Below are 24,157 nucleotides of genomic sequence, written 5' to 3'. Positions count from 1 at the left end.
TTTTCAGTTAAGATTACTGTGTATTTCGCTCCATCCTGTTTTCCCTATTTATCCTACTCTGTGTCTCCTTTTACCCTGTCCATTCTCAGCAGTGCTTTGTTTCTGACTTCTACCTCCCCATTCTACCCTTCCTTCTGTCAGTGCATCATTCCCACCCCCTTCTCTTATATCCTTCCCCTCCTACTTTCCTGTAGGGTAAGATAGATTTCTATACCCAACTGAGTGTGTATGTTATTCCTATTTTGAGCCAATTCCAATGTGAGTAAGGGTCATTCACTCCCCACCCCACCCCCTTCCTCCCCTATTTTTCTCTCAATTCTAAAAGCCCTTTCATGTCTCTTATGTCAGAGAATTTACTTTCTACCTCTCTCTTTCCCTTTCTCTCAGTGCATTTGTCTTATTACTTAACTTTATTTTTTAAAATAATTATCCCATCATATTCAACTCACACTCTTGCACTCTGTCTATATATACACTCTTTCTAACAGCCCTAATTAGTGAGAAAGTTTTTAGGAGTTAAAAGTATCATCTTCCCACGTAGGAATATAAACAGTTTAACCTTATTGAATCCCTTATGATTTATCTTTCCTGTTTACTTTTTTATGCTTCTCTTGATTCTTACATTTGAAAGTCAGATTTTCTATTCAGCTCTGATCTTTTTATCAGGAATGCTTGAAAGTTCTCTATTTCACTGAGCGAATGTAAGTTTTTCCCTCAGAAGGGTTATCTTCAGTTTTGCTGGGTGTGGGTTATTCTTGGTTATAATCCTAGATCTTTTGCCCTCCAGAATATCATATTCCAAGTCCTCCCATCCTTTAATGTAGAAACTGCTAACTCTTATGTTATCCTGACTGTGGCTCCAAAATATTTGAATTGTTTCTTTTTGGCTGCTTGCAATATTTTCTCCTTGACTTGAGAGCTCTGGAATTTGGCTATAATATTACTGGGTCTTTTCATTTTGGGATTTCTTTCAGGAGGTGATTGGTGGATTCTTTCAATTTCTCTTTTACTCTTTGGTTCTAGAAGATCAGGGCAGTTTTCCTTGATAATTTATTGAAAGATGATATCTAAACTCTTTTTTTGATCATGGCTTTCAGGTAGTCCAATAATTTTTTTTTTCACGGCAATGAGGATTAAGTGAGTTGCCCAGGGTCACACAGCTAGTAAGTGTCAAGTGTCTGAGGCCTCATTTGAACTCAGGTACTCCTGAACCCAGGGTCGCTGCTTTATCCACTGCGCCACCTAGCTGCCCCAGTCCAATAATTCTTAAACTCTCTCCCCTGGAAGTGTTTTCCAGGTCATTTTTTCCAATGAGATATTTAACATTTTCTTCTTTTTTCATTTTTTTGATGGTGTTTTATTGTCTCTTGATGCCTTATAAATTCAATAGCTTCCACTTGCCCAATTCTAATTTTCAAGGAACTGTTTTCTTTATTGAGCTTTTATACCTCCTTTTCCATCTGGCCAATTTTGTGACCTTTTTTGGGGGGGATGAGGCAGTTGAGGTTAAGTGACTTGCCCAGGGTCACACAGCTAATAAGTGTCAAGTATCTGAGGCTGGATTTAAATTCAGGTCCTCCTGACTCCAGGGCCAGTGCTCTATCCACTGTGTCACCTAGTTGCCCGCCGCCCTCCCCCCCCCCCCCCCAGTTCTACATTTTAAAGAGTTCTTTTCTTCAGTGAATTTTGTATCTTTTTTCCATTTGGCCAACTCTGCTTTTTAAGGCATTCTCTTAAGGGAATTTTTGTGCATCTTTTATCATTTGGCCTATTCTGTTATTTTACATGTTATTTTCTTAAGCCTCCTTGGCCAAACTGTTGACTTGTTTTTCATAATTTTCTTGCATCACTCTCATTTCTCTTCCCCATTTTTCCTCTACCTCTCTTTACTTGATTTTCAAAATCCTTTTTGAGCTCTTCTATGGCCTGAGACCAATTCATGTTTCTTCTTTGAGGCTTTGGATGTAGCAGTTTGATTTTGTTGTCTTCTTCTGACCTTGTGTTTTGATCTTGTCACCATAGTAACTTTCTATATTCAGGATCTTTTTTGGATGTTTGTTCATTTTCCCAGTCCATTTCTTGACTTTTAGTTTTATACTAAAGTGGGACTTTGCTTCCAGAGTGGAAGAAGTACTGTCCCAAGCTTCAGGGTTTTTGTGCAGCTGTTTCATAAATAATTCTGAGGACTTCTAAGTTTTTGGTTCTTCCAAGGCGGTATGATCTGGGAAGAGATGTATTTACTATTCTCCTGGCCTCTGCTGTGGTCCGTATTTTATTAGAAAAAAATACATCAAAAAAAAAAAATCTGTTCTCTCTCAGCCAGCGAGTTGTAATGAGGGAAGGTCACTGAGTCCTTTCAGAAAAGGAAGGTATTTCCCTGCCGAACTGAAACCTCCGAGCCCTCTTCAACAGAGCTGCCGAGAAGCCACCAGGTCTGTGTGGATGAAGCCAGGGGCTATCCTTCCTGCTGCTGGATGAAAGGGTTTGGAATGGCCTCCATGGCATCCTGTGGGCAAATGAGCACTATCCAGGTCCCTCTGCAGACCACCAGGCCCAGCTGATGAGTGTCTTCAGTGAGCTTGTACTGGTCATCGGGATCTCTCATACATTCAATGGTGCCGTGAAGTACCAGATTCAGCAGAGGGTCAAATCCTTTTAAGATTCCACTGGCCTCTCGGCCTCCCTGGAACTTCACACAGATGGTTTTGTGGATGTACTTGGACCGGTCTAAGATGCTCTCCTTCTCCCTGTCTACCATGTTGCAGCCGTCGGGGTCCCCTTTGCGTCCAGCGCCTGTACCTTTTCACCTCGTGGCAAACGTTTCTACCATAACGTCAAAGAGCTCAATAACTTCTTACATAATTTTTTTTTTCAGGGCAATGGGGGTTAAGTGACTTGCCCAGGGTCACACAGCTAGTAAGTGTCAAGTGTCTGAGGCCGATTTGAACTCAGGAACTCCTGAATCCAGGGCCGGTGCTTTATCCACTGCACCACCTAGCCTTTACAAGGCTATCTTACATCCAAAAAAGGGGGGGAAAGGATCTATTTATACAAAAATATTTATAGTAGCTCTTTTTGTGATGGCTAAGAATTGGAAATCAAAGCCTATCAGTTGGGGAATGACTAAATAAGCTGTGGTCTATGGTTGTAATGTAATAATACTGTGCTATGAGAAATGACAAGCAGGTTGAATGTGGAAAGGCCTGGAAAGACTTGTATGAGCTGCTGTATAGTGAAGTGAGCAGAACCAGGAGAATATTGTGCACAGAGACAGCAACATTGTTTGATGAAGAACTGTGAGTGACTTAACTATTCTCAACAATACAATGATCTAAGACAATCCCAAAAGATAATGATGAAGCACAATATCTGCCTCCAGAGAAAGAACTGATATTGATTGAAAACAGACTGAAGCTTGCTCTTTTTTACTTTCTTTAGTTTTTTCTTTTATTCAAGTCTTCTTATACAAAATGACTAATATGGAAATGTTTTATATGATTGCATATGTATAACCTATATCTGATTGCTTACCTTCTCAAGAAGGGGAGGGAAAGGAAGGAGAGAGAGAGTTTGGAACTCAAAACTTTAAATAAAAATGTTAAAAATAATAAAAGGCTATCTTAGTTTTGCTTTTTTTTTTCTTTAGTTGAAAATTTTCCTTTGGTCTCCATCTCCCAACCTCATTAATCCCTTTTTAAAAACAAATAACTTTAAATGCGCTATATCATATGAACATTAAAAATAACTAAATAGACAATTGAGTTTCTGGCTTATAGTCAGCAATGCAAATGGTATGCTATCTTATGTTATAATAATTTTGTAGTGACGATTTTGTTATAACCATTTCAATTTCCCTATTTCTTTTGTCCTTCCAGAACTTACCGTGGGAAATGTTATTAAACTAGATATTGAGGGATCTCCAAGAAGAACCTGGGGGAAGAGCCCAACAGAATCTGTTCTGAAGATTCTTGGAGAAGCTGAGCTACAACTTCAGACACAATACTTGGATGAAATAACACTTAAAAATGGTAAAAATGGCACTAAATGTTTTAAGTGGATGTTTTAATATCAGTAAAAGCATAAGCATGAATAAGACATTGGATCATTTATAAAAAGCCTTTTAATAAGACAGCTTTCTCTTCAGGTGGTAAATGTAACCTGATTGTGATTTCATCTAAACCTAGGAGGTTGAATACATTTGCTTTGAGGATATCTGTGATCCAATAAGAAGAGGAGATGAAAAAAATGAAAGGAAGTCTGAAAGTCATGTCATGGGGTAGAATTTGTTGGCAAAACAAAGTTGTTGTGTTTTTTTTTTTTAATAAGGAATGTGCTCAGGGGGCAGTAGGTGGCACAGTGGATAAAGCACTAGCCCTGGATTCAGGAGGATCTGAATTCAAATCCAGCCTCAGACACTTCACACTTACTAGTTGTGTGACCCTGGGCAAGTCACTTAACCTTCATTGCCCTGCAAAATAACAACCAAACAGAACAAAACAACCCAACTCAAATATGTTCTAGGGATAGAAAGGGGGGGAAAAGATTACAAAAGAAATAATAAGGAATGTGCTCTCTGCTAGTAGTTTGGGTAATAGGTTTATTACTAGTTGATAGAGTATAACAAATAATATCTTAGAAACATGGTTTATAAAGTTTTTCAAGATGCATTTGGTTTATTTATTTATTTATTTTTAGTGAGGCAACTGGGGTTAAGTGACTTGCCCAGGGTCACACAGCTAGTAAGTGTCAGGTGTCTGAGGTCAGATTTGAACTCAGGTCCTCCTGACTCCAGGGCCGGTGCTCTATTCACTGCGCTACCTAGCTGCCCCAAGATGCATTTGTAAAGTATAGTAATTCTGGTTTTACAGTTCTGTATTTGTAGTAAGGATGACCTAGGTTCTGATTCTGCCTCTGACATTTAGCTAAGCTGTGTGAACTTGAACAACTCACTTAACCTCTCTGAGCCACGATTTATTCATTTCTAAAATGAAGGTAACATTTCACCATTGTGAAGTCTAAATAAGATCATGTATGCAAAAGGATTTGCAAATTTTAAAATTCTATAAATGATAGTTATAATTACTCTTAAATAGAGAATTGTAGTTGTAAGCAGTGTGTGTAAGTCAATAAAAGGTAGTATGCCCAGGTTCCCAGAGCTTCTTACAGCTAGATGAAGAACTCAGTTCAATGCATCAGTCTAAATACCAACTATGTGTCTGACACTGAAACAGGCAAATATGGAATACAGAGGCAAAAATAAAAATAATCCCTGTCTATGAGGGGGCAGGACAACACATGACACCTGATATTCAGTAGAGAATAGACACAAAATCATTTTCGGACAGGAATGAGAATGCTAACAGGCTCTTCATACACAGTGGTTGTCATTAAAACCAGGATTTCCTATGCCATGCTTGAGTAACTTCCATGTACTCGTTTTTTAGAGAAATTGTATTATGTTTTTAGAATACATTAGAAAAACTAAAACCCATGTTGTTTTAAAAAAACAACAACTCTACTATATCTATTATTTGAAATGAAAGCATCACAAAATAGTATTTGTATGTGTGGTATGTGTGTATATAAAATTGAATCTGCTTACTTCAGTCAGAATCAGTGGGTTTTGTTTATCTCTTTTAAAAAATGTGTGTGTGTGTGTGTGTGTGTGTGTGTGTGTGTGTGTGTGTATAGTTTTATTTATTTCATTATTGGGGGCAGCTAGATGGCACAGTGGATAAAGCACCAGCCCTGGAGTCAGGAGGACCTGAGTTCAAATCCGGCCTCAGACACTTGACACTTACTAGCTGTGTGACCTTGGGCAAGCCACTTAACCCTCATTGCCCAACCAAAAAAAAAAACCCAAAACCAAAAAAAATTATTTCATTATTTCCCAATTACATTTTTAAAACATTTTAAACATTCTGTGTGTGTGTGTGTGGGGCAATTGGGGTTAAGTGACTTGCCTAGGGTCACACAGCTAGTAATTAAGTGTCTGGATTTGAACTCAGGTCCTCCTGAATCCAGGTCCGGTGCTCTATCCACTGCACCACCTAGCTGCCCCTTTAAACATTCATTTTTTTAAATTTTAAATTCACAATTCTCTCCCTCCTTCCAGTCTCTACTCCACCCCTTGAGGAGGCAAGCAATATAACATTGCTTATACATGTGAAGTCATGCAAAATATATTTCCTTAGTCATGTTACAGAACAAAAAACACACACCAAAAACAAATAAGAAAAATAAAGTGAAAAAAGTACACTTCAGTCTGTACCAAGTTCATCAGTTCTCTCTCTGGAGATGGATAGCATTTTTCATCATAGGTCCTTCAGAATTATCTTTTTTTGGGGGGTGGGGTGGAGCAATGAGGATTAAATGACTTTCCCAAGGTCACACAGCTAGTAAATATCAAGTGTCTGAGGCTGGATTTGAACTCAGGTCCTCCTGAATCCAGGGCCGGTGCTTTATCCACTGTGCCACCTAGCTGCCCCTGTAGGTTGTTTTTTTTCTTTTGCAAGGCAGTGAGGGTGAAGTGACTTGCCTAGGGTCACACAGCTCAGAATTATCTTTGATCATTGTATTGATCAGAGTAGCTAAGTTTTTTACAGTTGATCATCCTTAGAATATGGCTGTTATTGTGTTTACTGGTTTCGCTCACTTCCCTCTGCATCAGTTCATATAAGACTTCTGGGGATTTCTGAAAGCATCCTTCTTGGCATTTCTTTCTTTCTTTCTTTCTTTCTTTCTTTCTTTCTTTCTTTCTTTCTTTCCTTCTTTCTTTCCTTCTTTCTTTCCTTCTTTTCCTTCTTCTTTCCCTCTCTCCTTCTTTCCCTCTTCCTTCCTTCCTTCCTTCCTTCCTTCCTTCCTTCCTTCCTTCCTTCCTTCCTTCCTTCCTTCCTTCCTTCCTTCCTTCCTTCCTTCCTTCCTTCCTTCCTTCCTTCCTTCCTTCCTTCCTTCCTTCCTTCCTTTCTGATTTCTTAAAACACAGTAACATTCTATCACAATCATAGACCACAAATTGTTTGGCCATTTCCCAATTGATGGACATCTCCTCAATTTCCAGTTCTTTGCCACCACACAAAAGAAATGCTATAAATATTTTTGTACATATATAGGTCCTTTTCCTTTTCCTTTGGGATCAGACGTAGTAGTGGTATTGTTGGATCAAAGAGAATGCAGTTTGCGCTTTGGGCATAATTCCAAATTGTTCTCCAAAATGGTTGCAGTAGCTCACAGCTCCACCAACAGTGCATTAATGTCTCATCCCTTCCGACATTTGTAATTTCTGATAGTCACGAGGTGGTGCCTTCGAATTACTTTCATCTGTGTTTCTTTAATCAGTAAACATTTAGAGCATTTTTTCATATGACGGTTGATCGTTTTGATTTCTTCATCAGAAAACTGCCTGTTCGTGTCCTCTGGCCGTTTATCAGTTGTGGAATGACAGCTTAGTTGAACTGACGTGTCCTCTCCATGAAAATTTTACCTTAATTATTTAGAACCTCAGTTTCCTCATCTATAAAATGGGAATACCCATAGCACCCACCCACCACATAGAATGGTTATTGAGTCCAAATGAGCAAATATAAGTAAAATACGTTGCAAACTTTGGAAACACTATCTAAAAATCCGTTTTCTATCAGTTGGATTTTCTTCCCTTGCTTTTAGCCAACCTGATTACTGAAGGCATATAAAGTTTTCCTTGATGATTTGTGAAGCATTTTTTCTGTGGTGTCAAAACCTCAGACAGGCAACTTTTGAGCACATATCTTCTAATGAGTATCCATCATTTGCTTTAAGAAGTTAACTAAGATGTTCCTGGATATTGTTTTTCAGAACATCTTAGTTGGAGAAAAACACCATGCTTTTTCCCTCCACATTCTAACATCTGCCTTAGCAGATTCAGGTAGAGTTGATGGTATTTCTACAAATTACTTCACTAAGAGTTCTGCAACCTGGAACTTAGGAAGTGCTATACTAGAATCTAGCCAGGATTACCTATTCTTAGCAGCCCCTTTTAAAAATTGTTTCTCATACATCATTAGAAATAAAATTCAAGATTTTTGGAAAACCTTTTATCATTTTGGGGCGGGTTTTGTTTCCACAGAGGCCTCTGAAGGAAAAAACTACAAAACCTTAGTCTTGGGGGAAAAAGAAATACAATTTGTTCCTGTTGATAAAGATCCTTCACCTGTTGTTGATAAAGCTGATATGAAAGCCTCTGAAGAGCCAAAACTTAAGGAAGCAGATGAATTTTTACAGATGGCATTAAAACCAGTTGTGATAGAAGAAAAATTGGATGGTATGGTTCCTAATTGTTTTTTGTTTATGATCTGTCTCCATCAGTTAGTGAACAATCATTTGTTAAGCACTTAGAATGTGACAAGCGCTTTCCTAAGCCCTAAAAATACAAATATAAGTAAAAAATAAAAACAGTCACTGCCCTCAAGGAGCTTATATTCTAATAAGGGAAGACAGAACATTAAAGGAAGCTAAAGGGTCAGCTAGGTGGCGCAGTGGATAGAGCACCGGCCCTGGAGTCAGGAGGACCTGAGTTCAAATGTGGCCTCAGACACTTAACACTTACTAGCTGTGTGACCCTGAGCAAGTCACTTAACCCCAATTGTCTCACTAAAAAAAAAAGAAAGAAAGAAAGGAAGGAAGCTAAAAAAGAGGGTGGGGAGGAGGAAGGTACTCAACTTGGCCCATTGGAGATCCAGAGTGCCACCTGAAGAGGAATGACTCATGGTGTGCCTGTGTTCCCTTCTTAAATGGACTTTTTTTTTTTTTTTTTACCATTTTTGAATCTAATTCCTTCCTTCCTTCTGAGTGAGATGGGAAGTACACCCACTGACCCCTGTAATAGAGACTCGAGGAGAAAGGAGGCCGAAGCATTGATTTTATTTCTTTCAAAAGAAAGGTGCACCACACTCACTGGGACAACCAGGAGGTGTGACACACCAGGATTAGAAATCAAGCAGTTTTTATACTTTTTACAGACATCTAATTTGAGCAAAATTTGGTAATTGGGTTCAGCAATAAATCATTCTCCTGGAATGTTCAGCGATTACTTATTTTGCAACATTTTCAGTTTCTGCAACAAATTTATCAAGTCTACGTAATGTCTCGGTGCAGACTCTTTGAAACAATTTTTAAGTTGATATGCCTATATTTAGAAAGGGGGATAGTAGCTTCCCATTATTGCCTCTCTCTAGAGAAAAAATAGAGAGAGAAATAGGGGGCTCTAAAGGGCTTTAAGACTTTGAGATCAGATCACTAGGCTGAAGCGGGGGCACTTTCCATCTCAGTGGAGGGTCATATCCATATGTCCCTCTCACTTCCTTCCTTCCTTCCTTCCTTTTTCTGGCAAGGGCAGTGAGGGTTAAGTGACTTGCCCAAGGCCACACAGCTAGTAAGTGTCAAGTATCTGAGGCCAGATTTGAACTCAGGTCCTCTTGAATCCAGGGCCAGTGCTTTATCCACTGTGCCACCTAGCTGCCCAACCTACCATTTTTCTAAGTAGCTCATTCCAATTATGGACCATTCTAATGTTAGGATCTTTTTCTTAATTTCAGGCCAAAATCTGCATCTTTGTAAGGGGCCAAATGGAATGAGTCTGGTCCTTCCTCTATATGATATCCCCTTAAATATTTGAAGACAGCTATCATATCCCCTCCTACTCCCCGAGTTTCCTCCAGGCTAAATACATCAGTTTCTTCAATCCTTGTATGACATGGACTCAAGATTCTTCATCATCCTGGTGGTGTTTTTAGACACTTTCCACCTTATTAGTTTCTTAATCTTCTTAATCCATGACACCCCAAACTGGACACAGTTCTCCAAATGAGGTCTGACAAGGGCAGGGAACAGTAAGGTTGTCATCTTCCTGCTTCTCAAAGGATGTTCCTTAATACAGCCCAAGATGACATTAGCTTTTCTGACCACTACATTATTACATGTTGCATTCTAGAGAGGAATGAAATGTGACTAGCCTGAGCCCCCTTTTTAAGTAGAGGTTCTGGGAGGAGGCATCCAATCAGGAGAGGCCGCAGGGGTATCAGGTAATTCCAATATATTTAATACATATCGCTCTTTTACACAGGAGTAGTAACAGCTAATTCGTCAAAAGCTTTGATAAAATCTAGATAAATAATACAGTATTCCCCTAATCCACCAGTTTAGTAATCCTGTCCAAAAAGGAAACGAGGTTGGTCTGGCATGACCTGATTTGATGAAGCCATGCTGGACCATCAGGTTCATTGGCCTCAAGCTTGCAGATATATTCTCTTTCCTTTTTGGAAAGTCTAGATGTATGCCCTTCTCCAGTCACATTATATCTCTCCTGCTTCCTGTGACCATTCAGCTGTCACTGGCAGTGGCTCAGCAGTTATATCAACAAGTTCTTTTATAAGTTATTTGGATCAGGTGACATGAATTACTATCTCATTTTTCTTAGGTGCCAACTCAGCATTAGCCATTTTTGTTGTCATTTCTAGTGTAAAAATCATTCTCCTTTGCAAAGAAAACATTACAATCAAATTTCTCTGCCTTTTCTCTGTTATCATGTATCATCATCCCATCCACAACTAGCAAAAATTCTATCCCTTCTTTGATCTTTTCTCCCAGTTAGTTAAAAAAGAAAAGCCACCCTATCTGTTGTCCTGAGCTTTCCTTGCTAGCCATGCATCATTCTGAGTTTTTAGCATTCTTTCCTTTTTTACACGAATGCCATGATTTTACATTTGTCCTGTTACTTTTTTAAAATAATAAACATTTTTATTTATTTTATTTACAGTTTTCCTTTCTGTTAATAAGAATCAGAGAGAGAATAGAATTTTTGTTTTGGTGTTTGTTTGCCTTTTGAAGTATATAAAATTATTACTACAAGTAAAAAAGTTATTAACTGTTCTGCTTTTGGCAGAGAGAGAGAGATCTATAGCAGATATTTGGATAATTGAAGGCCCCAAATCTACTTTCACTGCCACATTATGTATGTATCATGTGTCCAATGTAATCTGTTTCAGAAATTGCTTTTTTCTTTCCCCTTTCTATCCAGATAGTCTATGGGAGGACTTCTTAAATTTTTTCTACTTGTGACCCCTTTTCACCCAAGAAATTTTTACATGATGCCAAGTATATAGGTATATAAAATAGGCATACATAACCTTTTACTGTTGCCAAATTTTTCACAATCCCTACGTTCAGTTACTCGACCACATATCGGGTAGCAATCCACAGTTTAAGAAGCTGTGGTCTACAGTTTAATCTATGACAAAATTAATTCTTTCTTCCTCCTTTGACCTTTCCCTAAATGCTTTCCCACTCTGGTTTTTGGACTTCCTCACATGAATATATCTTCTTGATATACAAAGCTACTACCTTTTCCCTTTTATGTTCCTGTTTCTTTTGAATAAAGTATATCCATTTAGAGCCATAATCCAGTTATATGTTTCCTCCCACCAAATCTCAGCAATATATTTGAGGTCAAATTTGGTTCCTTTTAGTAAGTTCTCTAATTTTTCTTGTTTGTCACCTAAACTTAAACATTCAAGGCTATAGGTTTTACTACTGAATCCTTTCTTGGATTTTGTCCCCTATGAATTTATGAATGTTCCAGTTGCTATTCTTTCTTTGTGCTTAATCTTTGTAGTATCTAACGTGGGAGATGTACTTAAGCAGTCTTCTTCTTCCTCCATCCTTTTTTTAAAAAAAAATTTTTTTTAAGTGAGGCAATTGGGGTTAAGTGACTTGCCCAGGGTCACACAGTTACTAAGTGTCAAGTATCTGAGATCAGATTTCAACTCAGGTCCTCCTGAATCCAGGGCCGGTGCTCTATCCACTGCACCACCTAGCTGCCACCTGTTTTGATAAGTCTTAAGAGGTTCTCTGTTTCATCTTCTTTCCACGTCCAAGAAATAAACAGATCTCTCTTTTGTTATCTGGTCAGTCAGTTAAGTACCTACTGTGTTCCAGGCACTGTGCTAAGTGCTTGGGATGCAAAAAGAGGTAAAAAACAGTCATTACCCTCAAGCAGCTCACTGTCTAATGATTGCAAGCCTCACAAACAAACTGTATACTGGAGATGTAGGAAATAATAAACAGAGAGAAGGCATATGAACTCATAGGGGTTAGGAAAGGGACTTAAAGAAAGACAGGGATGAGGAAAAGGAGCATTCCAGGTTTGGGGGACAGCCCGAGAGAATGCCTAGAACAGAGAGGTGGAGTGTCGTGTTCATGGAAGAGATCTAGAAGGAGCAGTCAGGAACCAGGTGAGTATGGATGGTGTCCCAAATGCTCAGAAGGAAGAGAGAACAGTGTCAGAGGCAGAGAATCAGCAGTTCCCAGTGCTCTGCTCTTCTCCCTCTGCACTTCCCTCCATAATCTGACCTGAGAGCTTCAGTGGCCCAGTTCTGTCATTTGTGAGAAATCTTCTACCTCTTCAGCTTCCAGTGCTCTCTTCTTTAAGAGATTTCATTTGTTTTTAAATTTTTAATTCTGCCAGCACCCTTCTCCTTCCCTTTTCTCCTCTGTGTGGCACTCATCCATTCTCTTTAATCCTGACACGAGGCTCATCTCTCCTCTACCTCAGCACCCTTTTCCCCCAGTGAAGCCATGCTTCTTTCCTTTAGGAACCCTTCATTCTCCCTAACAACCTGGAGGCTTTCTTCTGCTCCTTTCCCCTCCTCTTCTAGAAAAGCAACTAGCCTACGTTTGCAACACCAACAGAATAAACTCAGTGTAGGTCACTGCACAATTCCCCTACTATCCACAGTGAATGAGATTTTCTCCTTTGTTTCTTTTTTTTTTTTTTTGGCGGGGCAATGTGGGTTAAGTGACTTTCCCAGGGTCACACAGCTAGTAAGTGTCAAGTGTCTGAGGTCGGATTTGAACTCAGGTCATCCTGAATCCAGGGCCGGTGCTCTATCCACTGCACCACCTAGCCGCCCCTCCTTTGTTTCTTAAAACTGGTTGTGGGTGCTAGCACTCACTTGAACTATTGAACCTTTCTGTAAAGCTCTAATTAGTAACAATCCAAATTATTTAAAATTCAGTTCAACAGAAGAAAAGTATGACAACATTAATCTTCTAATAACTTTCTATGGAAAGTTTTTTATGCTTTCTCAAAACCAGTATTATTTTCCTAGGACTTATTTTCCCTGAAGGGAAAAAAAAAAGTTATATAATGAAATTATGAAAGGAAAAATTAGAATAATTAATTCTTTAAATAATTAATCCTTTAAAATATTTTTTCTTTGTACACTAGTCTTTTGTTGTCTGTAGTTCTGGAAAGTAATTTATTTATTTGTTTATTTCAAATTTTATTTTCAGTTCAAATTCTCTCCCACCCCTTAAGCACCCATTCACAAAGCAAGCAATACTGTTTTGTTTGCTGTTTAGTTGTTTTCAGGATCCCTTTGGGGGTTTTCCTGGAAAAGATATTCAAATGGTCTGCCATTTCCTTCTCCAGCTCATTTTACAAATGAAGAAACTGAGGCAAACAAGGTAAAGTGACTTGCCCAAGGTCACACAGCTAGTAACTGTCTAAGGCCCAATTTGAACTCAGATCTCCCTGACTCCAGATTTAGCACTCTATCTACTGAGCCACCTAGCTTTCCCATCATAAATCATGTAAAGTGTATTTGCATATTAGCCATGTTGCAGAAAAAAGCAAGAAAAATAAAGTGAAAAAAATTATGCTTCGATCTTTTGCAATGGTAATTTTCAAAAGAAATTTTGTTATTTCAGAAAATTAGCTGTTTGATTTAGAAGAGTGATAAAAGATTTGTTTATACTGTCTTTTCCCCTCCTTGGTAAATTAACACACTAACTGGAGCGAAAGTACTGATGGGTCACAACAAAGATCATGTTGCTTTCTCTAAGCTTACTGGCATTTCATTCTGGGACTTTGTTCATATACATTTCTTGTAATATTTTTTATTCTTTTACAGAACCTGATGATTTGGAAGTAGAAATCTTAGAAGGATCAAGTAAAGCTAACAAAAATATTGACTTGCCTTGCTCTATTAACGAGGTGTGGCTTAGAGACTCAGAGGAAACAGAGTATGTTACCTGGCCCCTAGTAGTTTTTGTATTTTATTTCAAAAGGTCTTCTTTAAGGCTGTATATACTTTTATTCTAATACTTGTATAGAACTTTAATGTAAATTATGATTTAATAGAGTCCATTCATGTGGACCTTTTGCAGTCACAATGTATTGTTCCCTGATAATCTTACATACAATTCAGTATCTCCCACCAGGCAGATCACTTAAGTCATTTGTGATACATCTTAACTTTTTTATCACCTTTCTACACCCCAGCTCTCCTTAATTAAAGGCAAAAAGCTGGCCACTGAGCTCTTTTCTAACTTACCCATATCCTTGAAGCCTCCTAGCAGTGTAGGACAATTTCCTGTGAAGCATGGGGCATCAGGATATAAATGAGATAAAGGTGAGGAAACACATGGGCTTCACTCCTGCTCCTACTGTGTGGAGACAGGTTGGTCATGAGAAAAGTGATCACTTCCTGTCAGTAACAGGTACCACCATTCCATTCCCTTGGAATCCGTTATTCCTCGTCACAGGGAGAGCACAGGTCCACGTGATAGGAACGTTCTCATTTTTTGCTATAGTGATAGAGATTTTGTAGCAGTTTGCTTAGGTTTCTGGATCTCAGTAATCTTTGACTCTTAAGGAAACCGGCAAGCCCACCTCACTGGATCTCTGCATGTACTTGACCCAGCTACTAGCCTTTGTGATCTTTTATCCTGTTCCCCTAAAGGAGGAACAGGAGACTTTCTGGGACAGTGGTTTCCATGACTTTAGGCCAGTCCAAAATTCATTTCATGCTAAGAAAACATATTGCTTGCTGCAATTACTGTTTTACAACATAAGTAACTAATTAAGTATATAAGTATAATAAGTATAATTATGTTTTTATAATATATAACTAATTTCCTCCTGTGCTTCATAACTTTTTCTGTATGTGTTGACAGCTTGAAGAATAAAATGATGAAACAAAATGATTTTGAAGCACCTTCTGAAAGAAGAGATCTGAGTGAAATGGAATCACCTAGTAAAGTTCAGAAAGGTCAGCTTATTCTATTTTTAAAATTACTTTTTAAAGAGTTGTTGGTATTAAATTGTTTTACTTTTGATATTGTACAAGACTGGGTATTGTCACATCAGTCACAGTGAAACCAGCACTTATTAAATAACTACTAGTGTATGTTACTCTCCAAGGCAATAGGGAGACAAAAGAATTAAAAATCATTAGTTCCTGTCCTTAAGGAGCTTATATTGTACTGAGGAGTAATGACAAATATACACTATAGTAGATAAAAGAGACAGTGTCGAGATTTGTTAAATTTATTTATTATTAAATACCTACTATATACTAAACACTTTGCTAGTAATGTGATAAAGGGCAAAAGAAAAACCCAAATTATTTATTAACCTTTCCTATATGTGATAGGTAAAGATCATTGGATTGGAAATCACTAAACCTGGGTTATACTCCAGGATTTTGACTATCTTACTATGTGGCCCTAAATTGAGGTAACTTTAATAACAATGTAAAAGTAGGGGCAGCTAGATGGCAAGGTGGTTAAAGCACCGGCCCTGGATTCAGGATTACCTGAGTTCAAATCTGGCTTCAGACACTTGACACTTACTAGCTGTGTGACCCTGGGCAAGTCACTTAACCCCCATTGCCTGCAAAAAAAAACCACTGTAAAAGTGACATTTACCAAAAACGTATTAAAAACTACTGTGATGTACATCTAGGAAACACCACAGTAGATTATAACACTCTGATTATGGCAAGGAAATTAAACAGTCTGTATGTGCCATTTCGTTAGTATTTTAACAAAGTATTAATTAAAATATAAGTAAACATTGATTTCTTCCCCTGTATAAATAAAGATGACCTAGTTAAATATCAATGATTCAAAGCATTTCTTACACAAATTTAGTTGTGGTCTGTATCTACGTTTTAGAATTGCATATGAATTTTAGAACCCAACAGATTACCCACTCTGTCATCCCCCCTCTTTCAGTTATTTTTATCAGTCCATGTATTGGGTCATTTCCTGTTGCTTATAATCATGCCCATGACTCATCCTGAAAAAAACTTTCACTTGATCTTTCCATCTCCAATCACTATTGCCCTGTATCTCTGTGTTCTTTGTAGCTAAACTCCTCTAAAGCGCCTTCACTTTCTCTCCTCTCACTGCTGCCTTAACCCCTTACATTCCAGCTTCTGACCTTATCATTCTACTGACTGACATGACTCTCTTCAAGATTACTATTGACCTCTTAGCTGCCAAATCCAATTTCAATTCTCGTTCTCCTTGACCCCTCTGCAGCCTTTGACACTGTTGATCATTTTCTCCTCCTTGATATTCTCTTTGTTCTAGGTTTTTGAGACACCACACTCTGGTGCTTCTCTGCCTACTTATCTTAGCAGTCCTTCTCTGTCTCTATTTCTGGCTCTTTTCTGGATCCTCTTCTTTTCTCTCCCCTCCCCTCTCCTCTCCTCTCATTTTCATACTACTTCACTGGTGATCTCATCAGCTCTCCTGGATTTAATTATTTTTTTTTTTTTTTTTTTTTGGTGGGGCAATGGGGGTTAAGTGACTTGCCCAGGGTCACACAGCTAGTGTCAAGTGTCTGAGGCCGGATTTGAACTCAGGTATTCCTGAATCCAGGGCCGGTGCTTTATCCACTGTGCCACCTAGCTGCCTGGATTTAATTATCATCTCTATATTGATGATTCTCAGATCTTTATTCCCCCAAACTCCCTGGCCTCCAATCTTTCATCTCCAACTACCTTTCAGACATCTCAAACTCAATGTTCAATAGACATCTTAAACTCAATGTGTTCAAAATGGAATTTAATTCATTTTCACCTTAAACCCTTTTTCCCATCCCCTTAGTATCACTGTAATGCCATCCTCCTAGACCCTCAGGCTCTTAGCCTAGGTGCCAACCTCAACTATTCACTTATCTCTTGCCTTCCCTTACTCCAACCCCACCCCATATCCAATTTGTTGCCATGGTCTGTTGATTTCACCTTTTCAACATCTCTAAAAAATACTCCCTTTTCTCCTCTGACACTGCCGCCACTGGTGCAGGCCCTCATCTCATGCCTAGATTATTGCAACAACCTGCTGGTGGGTCTGCTTGCCACAGGTTTCTCCCCATTCCAATCCATCCTCCTTTCACTCACTGGAGTGATTTTCCTAAAACACAGGTCCAGTCATGTTGCCCTTCCTACTCAGGAACTAATTCAAAATCCTCTACTTAACATTCACATCTCTTCATAACCTAGCCCCCTCCTACCTTTCCAGTCTTCTTACACCTTATTCCCCAAAACATACTCTTCAGTCCAACGACACTGGCCTCCTGGCTGTTCCACAAACAAAACACTCCATCTCTAGGCTCCAGACATGTTCTCTAGCTGTCTCCCATGTCTGGGAACACTCTCCCTCTACTGCTCCAACTACTGAGCTCCCTGACTTCCTTCAAGTCCCAACAGAAAACTCACCTACAGGAAGCTTTTTCCAACTTACTTCAGGTGCCCTCCCTTGGTTAATTATTTTCTATCTGTCCTCTATATAGCTTGCTTGGTCTATTTTTGTTTGTGTGTTGTCCTGCCCCATTAGATTGTAAGCTCCTTGAGGACAGGGACTGTCTTTTGCCTCTTTTTTTATATTCCCAGCATTTATCATAGTGCCTGCCACATAATCAGTGTTTATTGATTGAACTTAACACTGCCTTTTTTTTGGTGGTGGGACAATGAGGGTTAAGTGATTTGCACAGGGTCACACTGATAATAAGTGTCAAGTGTCTGAGGCAGGATTTGAGCTCCAGTCCTCTTGAATTCAGGGCCAATGCTTTATCCACTGGGCCACCAAGCTATACCCCCAACACTAACTTTTTTTTTAATAAAATTATTTTATTATTTTCCAGTTACATGTAGAGATAGTTTTCAACATTTGTTTATATAAGATTTCCAATTTCAAATTTTTCTCCCTCCCTCCTCCCCTCCTTCCCCCCACTCCCCTAGACAGCAGGTAATCTGATATAGGTTTTTATATATATATATATATATATATATATATATATATATATATATATATATATATATATATATCAACATTAAGCATATTTCCACATTAGTCATGTTATACGAGAAGAATCAGAGCAAAAAGGAAAAACCTCAAAAAAGAAAAACAGCACCAAAAACAAAAGAAATAGTATGGTCCAATCAGCATCCATATTCCACAGTTCCTTTTTTTTTTTTTTTCCTTTTCTGGATTTGGAGAGCCTTTTCCATCATGAGTCCTTTGGAACTTTCTTGTACCATTGTATTGGTGAGAAGAATCTAGTCTATCACAGTTGATGAACACATAATGTTGATGATACTATGTATAATGTTCTTCTGGTTATGCTCATTTCACTTATCAGTTCATGCAAGTCCTTCCAGATTTCTCTGAACTTCTCCTGCTCATCGTTTCTTATAGCACAATAGAATTCCATTACATTCATATATCACAACTTGTTCAGCCATTCCCCAATTGATGAGCAACCCCTCAATTTCCAATTCCTTGCCACCACAAAAAGGGCAGCTATAAATATTTTTGTACATGTGCGTCCTTTTCCCTTTTTTTATGATCTCTTTAAAAGACCCAAAAGCCAACACTGACTTTTTAATAATTTTATTTTCAACTGTGACTTTTTATTCATTTTCTTTTCAAATGTAATGAGTCACTCTTAGAGTACTTAATTAGAATGTCATGCTTCTGTTTTCTTGGTAGATTTTTACTTAAATGAGGTGATTATGTTAATATTGTTAATATTTAACATCGGGGCAGCTAGGTGGCACAGTGGATAGAGCACCGGCCCTGGAGTCAGGAGGACCTGAGTTCAAATCCGGCCTCATATACTTGACACTTACTAGTTGTGTGACCTTGGGCAAGTCACTTAACCCCAATTGCCTCACCCAAAAAAAAAATTTAACATCATTTTAAAAGGTAATTTGAACTTATCTCTGTATTGAGCACTGGGGATGTTAATAGTAGGATATATTTTTGGATTGGAGTTGAGCTAGATTAATAAAGAAATCCCTTCCAACACAAAGATTTTGGGATATTGCATGACCTTGTAATCTGACTTTTCCTTTATGCTATAGAACCTGGTATAGATGATTCTGGGCAACCTGAACCTAATCTGAAGAAGTCTCTGCAGGCTGAACCATTTTTTCACAAAGTCGATCCTTTTGAAGCCTTGAAAAAAGCTGCCTTTATTCCATCAGGTCATCTTACACAACAACAATCTTTTCGGGCCCGTTCTGACTCACCAGTAAAAAGTAAAGGCAAGAATTCATTGCTAATTGGACTTTCTACCGGTCTATTTGATGCAAATAATCCAAAGGCAAGTGTGCTAGTTAAATTATAAAATACTGTGATAGTGTTATTGCATTTCTGTTAATAGATGTTTCTTTGAAAACTCTTTTTTTTTTAATCTCTTAAGTAAAACATAGGAATTCCCTCTTCCAAACAAAATATTGAAAAGATTGCCTCTTTATATGAGGCCATCATTGGGAACCTGAAAGAAGAGATCATTTTCCTATTGACTTCCTTTTTCAGAGTTCTTTCTGTTGGATTCACATTGTTTTAAAGACTCACATGTGTTTAGAGCCTTTCCCTTATATCAGCTTTTACTTCATTGACACTCTTATATAAGACTAAGCTTACAGGTGTATAATTTGAAAATTAGCAAACTAATCTGAAACTTAAAAGTTCTGTAGATGATTTGGCTTAGAGTTTTAGGAAGAAATGAGTTAAAATCTGATCTCACACACTTATACACTTCCTGTGTAACCCTGGGCAAGTCACTTAAGCTCTGTCTGCCTCAGTTTTTTTATGTGTTAAAATAGTGATAATAATAGCACCCACCTTACAGGGTTGTTATGAGGATGAGATAATATATCTATATCACTTGGCAAACTTGAAAGCACTGTATAAGTGCTACTGCTGTTGCTGCTAATAATAATATCTTAAGAGCAGATTTCTAATAACATTTTCCAAACTTACAGCTATGTATCCATGACAATTCTAAGCACATAATCAGTGCTTAATAAATGCCTGTTGATTGTCACTAGAGAATTATCATTTTGATTTTCATTGCCTACATCAGGTACATTATATTTTAACTATATGTAGATAGTACATTACTTGTTTTTGCACATTTTTGAGAAATTGCTAAATACTTCCCCATTTATTCAGTCATCAGACACTTGACACCCTCGATTACTAGGACACAAGCTCAAACCTAGCAAACGTCTGTGGGCAAAAGTCTTTGAGCATCATGAAAACCAGCTGTCAGACAACCTTTGCATTTTATTCCTTAGAAGAATTTAAGCCACCTCCAGGGCCGAGCATTTTCTCTGACTTTTTGGTATAAAAGATCACTTACTTAACCACCCTAGTTATTTAGTTTTCCCTATCTGTCTTTAACTAGCTTATAACTCACAGTAAATTTGGATCAGTAGTAGGAGATAGCCACAGCAGATCCACTGACAGCGATAAAAAGTGCCAACTAATTAGAAGAGAAGGCAAGAAACATTCACTAGAAACACATACCTGCTGACCTCCTGAAACCTTCCCTGTGCTCCTTTCCAGGCTCCCTCCATCCTAGTTTACACTTCTCGTAGACCTTTTCACTATTGGAGCCCCAGCTGAGGTCTCAGTAAAACCCCTACATCTTCACACTTTAACTTACCATGAGTATCCCTTAAGATTACCACATTCCTTGCAGCACTCTCCCTTTGGAACCATTCCTTTTCCCATTTTACCTATCTCAAAAGGTAGTTGGAAGAGTTGACATACTCTTTGCTTCCCTTTGCTACTTCCTGACCATTCTTCTAACTATATTTCTTGTAAAAAAATTAATTATTAGCTAACTAATCCAGTCTGGAAAAATTATATAATTGGACTTATGAAAAATTATAAGTATATGAAAAATGATAAGTTTAGAAAAATTATAATTGGGCCGTAAGTCCTGCCGTGGTCGCCGTTCAAATGTAAGAATATTTTAAATTGACTTGGGCTAATTGTGGGGGCTGATGTGACTGGAGGACTAATCTGGGGACTTTTGACTATTTGGCTATTTGACTGCTATTAATTTAATATGGGCCAATTATAAAGTTCCACCACACTGCTCCACTCCCAAAATTGATAAGCAAAGGATTAAGAAGCCTCTTAACTAAATAATCAAAGCAGAGTTTATTTATGAGATACTATTTAAAATTAAGAATACAGGGAAATAAAATGTACAACCTGACTGCATTACTGTTCCCATGCTTCCACCTGCTGCCCCTGGAACTTTTTTTAATATAAGGGCCTTAGCCACCTCTTGCATCAGGGTATATTCCACTTTTCTCTAACTTTCACTCTTTTTCTCCTTCACTTCAGCTTCTCTGCTTCACTTTCACTTCTAACTCCACCTGCCTTAATCTTCGCTTTCTCCAACCTGTACCCTGTGCTGACCGCTTCTGTGCTCTCTGCTGCCTCCTGTTCTGTCTGTCTGTCTGTCTGTCTGCTCTGTCAGTCTGCCCTCTGCCGCCTTTGCTTTCCCTCTAATCTTGTCTGCCTCTTAATCTTGTCTGCCGGCCTTTCCTCCTTGCTCCTAGTCCTTTAGCCTTCTCCTACATCCTTGTCCATCCAGTCTCTCTTCTGCTGCCCCATCCTGTCTAACTCCCAGGTCTATATATATATTTCCTTTTCTCCACTCAAATCCCAGGGCTTTTTTCACCCACACACCAAGCTAATCTGCCAGTCAGGGCTGCGGCTAGGGCTGGGGGGATGCTCGAGCATCGCATGCCTCAGCACAGGCTACACCAGAGCCCCAGCCTGGGTGAGTCCAGGATCTCTGGGATAGCTCCACTCAGGGTGGAGGGAGTTGGACCTGGGGTCTTGTACAGCCCATGGGGCTTTTTGGCTCAGTGGAAGCAGAGGGGGAGGGGCACCAGCACTTCCCACACAGAAGAGACCCTGAGGGCCTAAGGCTTTCTAATCTCAGCCTAAAGGTAGGGTCCCCAAATCAAAATAAATTTCCACATTCTCAATAACCTTGCCTCTTTTAAAGTTCATATAAACCATTTATATCATTCTTTCCATGTGTTTATTATCATTATCCACTGACCTTAAGAGTAATCTTCCATCTTCCTTAGTGAATTTAGCGTCAAGCATATGGGCTTTCCATTCCCTTCCATTTTAGTCTGAGACTTTACTATACCTGTTGATGCCACACCACAACTCCCTGCCTCCCACCCCAAAAATGATTCTTACAACTTTGTATCATCTACAGATGAATAAGCAATACTTCTATTATCTCATCCAAATCATTAATTTCATACAAGGAGGAACGAAATGCTCTGGGAGTTTGGAGGAAGGAATGATTACTAAGAGGTCAGGGTAGATACAAGGAGCCTTTCATAGTAGACCTGGACTTTAGGTTGTGCCTTAAAGAATGTGTGGAATTTTCAAGAAGCAGTTATGGATGGAGTCAGGCCCTTCCCTTTAGAAAAAAGCAATACAAACAGTTGAAAAAACTGAACATTTTTAAGGAATGGAGAATATTCTGGATTTATTGAACAGTGTATAAAAGTGAGTAGTGGAATGCACCATTGGTGGAGTTGTGAAACAATCCAGCCATTCTGGACAGCAATTTGGAACCATGCCCCAAAGGCTCTAAAATTGTGCATACCCTTTGATCTAGCAATACCACTACTAGGTCTGTATCCCAAAGAGATCATAAAAAAAGGGAAAAGGACCCACATGTACAAAAAATATTTATAGCTACTCTTTTTGTGGTAGCAAAGAATTGGAAATTGAGGGAATGCCCATCAATTGGGGAATGGCTAAACAAGTTGTGGTATAGAAATGGAATGGAATGGAATACTATTGTGCTATAAGAAATGATGAGCAGGCAGATTTCAGAGAAACCTGGAAAGACACATGAATTGATGCTGAGTAAAATGAGCAGAACCAAGAAACATTATACACAGTATCAGAAACATTGTGTGATGATCAACTGTGATAGACTTAACTCTTCTCAGCATCAATGCCAAGTCAATGCCAAAAGACTCATGGTGAAAAATGTTCTCCACATTGAGAAAAAGAGCTATGGCATCTGAATGTAGATTGAAGCATACTATTTTCCCTTTTGTTGTTGCTTTGTTGTTGTTTATTTTTTTCTTTTGTTCTGATTCTTCTCTTACAACATGACTAATGTGGGAATGTGTTTAATATGATTGTAATGTATAACCTATATCAGATTGCTTTCCGTCTTGGGGGGAAGGGAGGGTAGGAGAAAAATTTGGAACTCAAAAAATATCTTTATGCGGAATTGGTAAAAAACAAAAAAAAATTTTAAAAGTGAGTAGTGAGTATTAGGATAAGTTCAAGTAGAACTGTGTAAAATCAGATTAATTGACTTTATTTTCTAGATAACTGAAAAATTAGGCAGTGCGGCTACATAGGTATTAGTGAATAGAGTACTAGACTCCTAGCTGGAAAAAAACAGCTTTGTAAAATATGGTTGAGGATACTTGTCATATTTACCTCCCGTGGTTGTGAGACTTAAATAAGATAATGTAGGTAAAGCATTTTGTCAGCTTTAACAAGTCAGTTACTGTGATGATGATAGTAATGATAATGGTCAGTGGGGCAGGGCTCCAGTGAGCCATCAAAAGCTGAAAAGATCCATTCTCCATCAGAAGGGAATTCTGCTTAAGAATCTTTTAATCCCTGCCTGTTAGAATTTGTAGAAAAGCTATCCGAACCCCCAGTAATAAACTAAGGTAGGGTCTCCACTTGTACCTGTTGTCTGTTAATATGGAAGTTATTGATTAGAAAAGAATGTTTTTAAATTGGGGTATAATCGTTTTCTCAGCGAGCCTTCAGTTTTAGTCTTGATTTTTTTTTTTTTTTGGCAGGGCAATGAGGGTTAAGTGACTTGCCCAGAGTCACACAGCTAGTAAGTGTCAAGTGTTTGAGGCTGGATTTGAACTCAGGTCCTCCAGAATCCAAGGCCAGTGCTTTATTCACTGCGCCACCTAGCTGCCCCCTAGTCTTGATATTTTTAGAGAGATGT

The 24,157-nt window shown here is 38.5% G+C and overlaps 2 protein-coding genes across 10 annotated transcripts in view; one reads left to right on the top strand and one right to left on the bottom strand.

Moving 5' to 3' along the window:
• Positions 1–24,157, top strand: part of NEK1 (NIMA related kinase 1) — a 151,356-nt gene that overhangs the window by 97,425 nt on the left and 29,774 nt on the right. For 8 of the 9 annotated variants that reach the window (XM_043971787.1, XM_043971791.1, XM_043971792.1 and 5 more), the window contains 5 exons: positions 3,876–4,028; positions 8,105–8,299; positions 13,947–14,058; positions 14,992–15,086; positions 19,191–19,432. In XM_043971787.1, the coding sequence (XP_043827722.1) occupies positions 3,876–4,028; positions 8,105–8,299; positions 13,947–14,058; positions 14,992–15,086; positions 19,191–19,432 (797 nt within the window). Of the gene's footprint in view, positions 1–3,875; positions 4,029–8,104; positions 8,300–13,946; positions 14,059–14,991; positions 15,087–19,190; positions 19,433–24,157 lie in introns of those variants that run through there. The other variant, XM_043971795.1, reaches the window with a different exon arrangement.
• On the bottom strand, positions 2,456–2,758 carry LOC122731585 (U6 snRNA-associated Sm-like protein LSm7). Its single transcript, XM_043971797.1, has one exon. The coding sequence runs from the start codon at positions 2,756–2,758 to the stop codon at positions 2,456–2,458; it is 303 nt and encodes a 100-aa protein (XP_043827732.1).

Source organism: Dromiciops gliroides, chromosome 6 (genome assembly GCF_019393635.1).
Source record: "Dromiciops gliroides isolate mDroGli1 chromosome 6, mDroGli1.pri, whole genome shotgun sequence".
Taxonomy (NCBI): domain Eukaryota; kingdom Metazoa; phylum Chordata; class Mammalia; order Microbiotheria; family Microbiotheriidae; genus Dromiciops; species Dromiciops gliroides.
The sequence above is the reverse complement of the archived record's forward strand: the minus strand, read 5'-3'. Positions and strand labels throughout refer to the sequence as shown.

Excerpts from the sequence above, each read along its gene's own strand:
- LOC122731585 (XM_043971797.1), bottom strand. The coding sequence starts at position 2,758 with ATGGTAGACAGGGAGAAGGAGAGCATCTTAGACCGGTCCAAGTACATC.